Below are 6122 nucleotides of genomic sequence, written 5' to 3' on the forward strand. Positions count from 1 at the left end.
GCTGCTTAATACAGATTTTCATAAGTCTTGTGATGACATCTACATTTTAAAATGTATATTAAGAAAAAAAACCCCTGCAAAATGCAATTTGTATTAAAATCTGTAAGTTTTATTCAAGAGGTGTTTTAGAGTAATTTACAGCTGACCTGCAAGACTAATATTAGAATGGATTTTTAAGTTGACCGTTACTCAGTTCAGAAATTCAAGTGTAATGGGTAAGTATGTGTGGTTTAAGTATAATCTTTTCATTCTTTACAGTACATCAAGTAAACACCACAAGTTACTAAGCAGTGCTTAAACTGTAGCTTAAGTGTGATCAAATGTGTTTTGATAGATGTTAAAATTCTTCTAAGTTAATATTTGAATGATCGTATAGCAATTGTTGTGGTAGGTTCTGTGGTAATTCAAGACCATATACACATACGAATCTACCGGTCACGCAGTCTGGAAAACAGGAGAAGTATGGGTTTTTTCTTTATGAAACACCAAATACTTGTCTGAGAGGCAAACTGAGGAATCACAGAGACAATAAGACGGCTGAGATAAGCATTTCTGAATTCCATGAATTTGCTTTCTGCCTCTTCAGTTATCATCCAAAACCTAAGCTTTCTTCAAAGAGAATGTGTAATATTAGAAGGGGTTGATACTGTCACAAGTTATTTTACTCTCCTCAGTAAACACCTGGCTGCATAAAAAGAGAAGGATGGTCTTACGCTGATGCTCATGCATCCCCTTGTGCATGACTACTTTTCTTTGCTCAGTCAAGGTGCAACAAGACTAAAAGACCCATGCTGCTTGCCTAGCTGGTGTTTGGCTAACATCACTTGCAGAACAAAATAAGAAAAGGAAGAGGGGCTGGGGAAGAGAGAGAGGAGAAAGCTTGGTCTTTTAAATGGAAATGTCAGACCCCTTAACCAGAGCACTAATAGTTGTCTCAGCTGTAGTAGTGCAGCTTTGAAGTAGTCAGATTTTTATTATAGATGTGAATATTTCTCTCCTCTTCTGAGTTTGGTTTGAGTAAATTGGTACCTGCTAAACCTGAGAGTAGGCTTTCAGGGGTGCCGCAATGCCTACCATAAGATACAATGTAATTCTAGTTTCACAGTTTTGTATTGCAATTGCCTGTCATCCTCAGGCAATCACGTTTCTCAAGTATGCCGAAAGAATACAGGTATTTCCTGGACTGATTCTTTCCTATTTGAAAATCAGCTTTTCTTTGATGCATATTAAACCCATCTCAAGTAATAGCTATTACAGATGTACTTTCTAAAGCTTCAGGAGTTAGTGGTCCTGCTGTAAACAGCCTAAAGGCATTAAGTATATTATAAATATACTTGTGATATAAAATTGAAACATTGGTAAGGCAGCACTGTAAAAGTGCCTTTTTTTTCTTTTTGGTTTGTAATTTGGTTTGTAATTTTTCATCTGTTTCATTCCTTTCTTCACCACACTTTGCAGTAAACAAAACAAAAATGGGTGAAGGACATAATAATTTATGAATTTTAGCTATCCTGGAGTTCCAGTTCTGTGCATGTCCAATGAAGTTAATGGGCATCGCATAGCTAAGTAGCAGACAGCAGTCTGGAAATTTAGAGCAAATGTGTCAAATGGCTTCAGAAAGTCTCCCTCATTAAAACAGGTACAAGGGTCGTGAATCAGCCTCTAGTCTTGCTGAGACTGTCATTGAAAGAAATGGACTGAAGGGCTTCATTGGCCCTTATATAGATGAATATGTGTATGCACATACACACACGTATACATATAATATATATTTTAATATATAATATAATAATTTAGAAATACAATGTAATAGTATATACATAATACACATTTTAAAACTAGTTCTGTCCAGTCCTTTGCTTCTACTTTTATAATGACCATAAGCCATTATAGGGCAGTGTTCAAGGGAAATGCTTACTCATCAAACAATAAGCAATTAGCAAGCAGGAAACATAAAGTAGAAAGAAATGATTAGTAGAAGTGAATATGGTGGCATAATAATTTTGCTGCTGTTAATGTGTTTAGGGATAGATCTTAAATTTTGAAATCATCTGACAACAGGTCTTGGTTTTGTGTATGAATGACACCAAGGCTTGATGAATTTAGCTAGGATTTCTAAACTAAACAAAACAACCTAGTCTTGTAAGGACATTATCAAATTATTTGTACGAGCTCATTATTGACAGAGCATTTTAATGTGAGCTGTTTCCTTCAGCAATGTGTAATAAATCAAACCCTGTTCTGTTTAAGGATTTGCATTTATTTAACTAACAAAGTCATCTGCAGTTATCTCATGTGAAGATTGTCTTCAGAAAACAAAGCCTTTCTTGGGTTGTCTCAGTGCTTGTTACATTCATGGTATTGCTCAAAATGCAAAAGCAAAGTTTTGTACTGGTCACAGTACTTGGGGATATTTTGTGTGATGAGAGAGTCTGTCCATGTGACTTCTCTACTGCTGCTTTTGCTTTGGTCTTGATGTACTGTCCATAGAACGCATGCTTCGCTTGTAGCCTCCCCTAGCCCAATGAAGTGACACATCTGTGTCCCACAGCTGCACAGAACACCTTCTTCCAACAAGTGGTGACTTCTAAGGAAATTGTTGCTTGGGCAGAGAGTATTTCTTAATGCTGTACCTATCTTATAAGTCTCTCTACTGATGATGTAGTTTCTCACCATTTCAACAAATGTTCAGTGTCCTCCAGATGATTAATTTTTTGCTGCAAGTTCCATTGAATTGTTACCTACAGAATACTTAAAGTGAAAATGCATGTATGTGTTGCAATACAGCCTATGGATTGCAGTTCAGTTCCCTTATTCTGAATGTGTATACCTTATAATGTCTGCATTGTGATAATGATTTAGCTAGTAAGGACCACTACTAATCTCCACCAATCCTTGCTGCTCTGCTGAGTTTTTAAGCTGCGATTCATATGACTGTGTACTTACTGCTAGCAGTATCTAAGCTAGATAATGTAATGCTGGCTCTACATCATATTGTCCCATGGTCTGGTCTTTCTGTACATCCTACAGTTTCTTTAGTGGCTGTAATGTGGCTTTGTTGTTGTTGTTGTTGTTTTGGTTTTTTTTTACTTTTACTTGAGGTCATAGAACAGCTCAGTTTGGTATAATTCAGTGCAGATTGAAGCATTTAAATGTCTGCAAATCAAAGCTAGCTTTTGTTCTAGATTTCAGGGTATGCAAACACATTTCTGGAAAAACAGTGAGTATGCTATAAGTATCCAGACTGTATTTCTGACTTAGAGGAGGAGCACTATAAACATTATGAAATGCTGTTGAACATTTGAAATTATCTCCCTTTTTGCACTTTCAGAAGGTAACACGGGGTCTGTCCCTCAGCTCATCAAATTTTGATCCTTGGCTGCTTTCTAGTTGTTGTGGACATATGCTGCATGATGTGTCATCTTGTTCAGCTTCTTTCGCTTTATATAAATATTTCTCATGAATAGCAATGGTGTGTGGGCACATACAAAACTAATGTTCAGTTGCGCTCCTTCAAATGCTTTTTCTCGTTAATATATTTTATTCAGTGGCTGGTCGTGTTGACTGTGATATCACTTGCTATTCAGATAAGATTAGTATTGTAAATAAGTATCCCTTAGATGGGAGACTGTGTCAGAACTCTGCTTGTAAGTTAAGTCTGCTTCAGAGGGATTCAAGTTTCGGAAGTAAATAGAACATACGGATGCAAAGGGTAACCTGTATTCAGGCAGGTAGTGGCAAAGAGGGCAAGGAAGCTTTGCTGAACACAGGTGCAGATCTATAAGATTGTCACTTGTTTACGCATAATTCTTTTTTTAATATGATTGCTCTTCAGTATATTATAGCTTAAATACTGCTTGACTGCTTTTCTCTCTTCTCTACCTCCTCTGCACTTCTCTGTATATTTGGTAAAGATGGTAGTTACTGGGGTTACTATCTGTGTGTGATAAATTGCATAATGATCTCCCTAGGGAAATGATGTACTCGTTTATTGTGCTTAGGGTATCACAATCAAAGAATGTTTTCATTTTTTCATAAAACTTTGTTAATGCTTGCTTTTACATTCAGCTCCACCCTGTTTGAAATTGCTGAATTCTGTTTTGTGTGGTGGTATTAGGGTACAATTACACATTTAGTGTTACAGAAACAAAATGAACTAAAACCCCAAAGAAATTCTGTGTCTGAAGCATTTTTTCTCCTTCTAATTTTTTGTGTTGCAGGTATGCCATCAAAAATAAAAAATAAATGTAATTTTCAGGATTAAAGTGCTTGTGAAGTACTCATTCTTACTCTCATTGCCAAATGCTGATAGTGTATTATGTTTACAGTCAGTATATTAAATTTAATGGAGGTTAGGCATTTATGTACTTTCAAAAATCTGCTAAATGAAAACATTTGTTTGCCAAAATACACATTTTGATGCCTTCATTTTATGTATCTCTGTTTAGAAATTTTAGCTATGTGCTCTGTTCTGCTCTGAAAAATGTGGTCAGCATGGTCACAGCTGAATGTTTACTAGGACTAGAAAGGTGTTTTTATTTTGCTGTTCTGTCTCGCTGGGGAGGCGTTCTTCAGGAGAGCTTGATGATGAATTGTGAGCTGCTGAGGCATGGCTCTGTGATGATCAGGTCACTGTTGGCCCTTAGAAGCCCAGGGTAAATTGGTGGTCCTGCAACTTGGGGCAGCAGTTGTGTTGCTTAAAAGGCTCAGTTTAGGCCATGCTGGATGCATTTCTGCAGCTGGTCTCCCAGTTGTGTGGGCGCATCTACAACATGTGAATGTATCACAGACAGAGGGTTAATCTTTAATTCTGTTAGTACTCTCGTGCCCACCTGATTTCCAGTGATTTGAATCACTAATGGAAGCCTTTAACTGTAGAACTTTGTGTCTGAATTGACTGATGGATTATTAGCTGTAAGTTCCCATTGGAGTTAGCATGATTTCTCAGGTGCTGCAACTTCCGCTACATGGTGGTGTAGTCATTTTGGGGATCTGTAATGTTGTGGTGTGGCAGGTCTCGCTAGAGGGATGCCAAATGAGGAGGAAGTAACTTGAAAGGAGATAATTAATGTTAATGAAGATACAAGACACTGGCAGACATTGACAGAATTGGGAATCACAACCCAGGCTCTGAGCCCCCTTCTTGCATCTCATCTCTCAGAGATCTCAGGTGTATCAGCTGTAATTATTGCTTATATAAATTAAAACCCAAACCAAAACAACAAAACCCACACAACTGTTGAGTAACACAATTTATTAGAACAGCATTTTATTTTAAAGACTCTTTGATATACTCTCATTGTCCTAAATCCCTATGCATGTATTATTATTTACTATTAATCACCATTATGTCTCAAAAATGGAAAATATTGGGTTTTTTTCTAGGGCAGAAATCTAACAACAGGAGAGCTTGGATTCTTCCCAAGTGATGCAGTAAAGCCCAGCCCATGTGTAAGTACAATTGTTTAATTCTGTTTGTCATCTTACAGAAAAACTGCCTAGTTCATACCATTGCTTTATTAATCTTACCTTACGAAAATCATATTGTTTCTAGTTCCTTTGTGGTTTTGTGGTATGTTCAATATTGCATAAAATATAGCATTATAATGCTCTCGGTTATCGGATGTAGATAGGACATGTCAAGAAAACATGTTTGAGAGGCAGATTTAACTTTTGGGAATATTAATAAATTGAACTGTCTAAAGAGTTTCCAGAGTATGGAACAAACACTTTTTATGTGAAAGTGCACTTTCTTCCTTCCACAGCATTAAGGTGAGAATGCTGTGGTTCTAATCTATTCCCCAGTCACTTTGGGTTAGAGAGAGGGATTACACCATAAGTAGTGAATTTAAAAATGCGTAAAACTAATATAAAATTTCAAATTCAGACTGCTCAATAAATTTTCTCCTTTCTGTAGGTTCTTACTTGCCTTTATTTCACACAAGGATGTTCTCAATCTAGAAAAGTTCAGGATAGCAATAAGAAAAATTATTTTATAATATGTACTCAAGAGTTTTGTATACAGATGTGATGATACATTAATATACTTTATGCTTGCTCCTTCATTCTCTGCCTTCTGTAACATTGTCCATCAGATTACTATATGTCCCTTTGTTGAGATT

At 36.5% G+C, this 6122-nt stretch overlaps 1 protein-coding gene across 1 annotated transcript in view; it reads left to right on the top strand.

The window, feature by feature from the left end:
- Positions 1-5451, top strand: part of VAV3 (vav 3 guanine nucleotide exchange factor) — a gene marked incomplete at its 3' end in the record, with an annotated part of 139773 nt that extends 134322 nt beyond the window's left edge. Inside the window, exon 21 of the mRNA XM_010563444.1 lies at positions 5386-5451. Within this exon, the coding sequence (XP_010561746.1) occupies positions 5386-5451 (66 nt within the window). The remainder of the gene's footprint in view (positions 1-5385) is intronic.
- Between the last annotated feature and the right edge of the window lie 671 nt (positions 5452-6122).

Source organism: Haliaeetus leucocephalus, unplaced genomic scaffold, assembly GCF_000737465.1.
Source record: "Haliaeetus leucocephalus isolate CR32 unplaced genomic scaffold, Haliaeetus_leucocephalus-4.0 Scaffold166, whole genome shotgun sequence".
NCBI lineage: Eukaryota > Metazoa > Chordata > Aves > Accipitriformes > Accipitridae > Haliaeetus > Haliaeetus leucocephalus.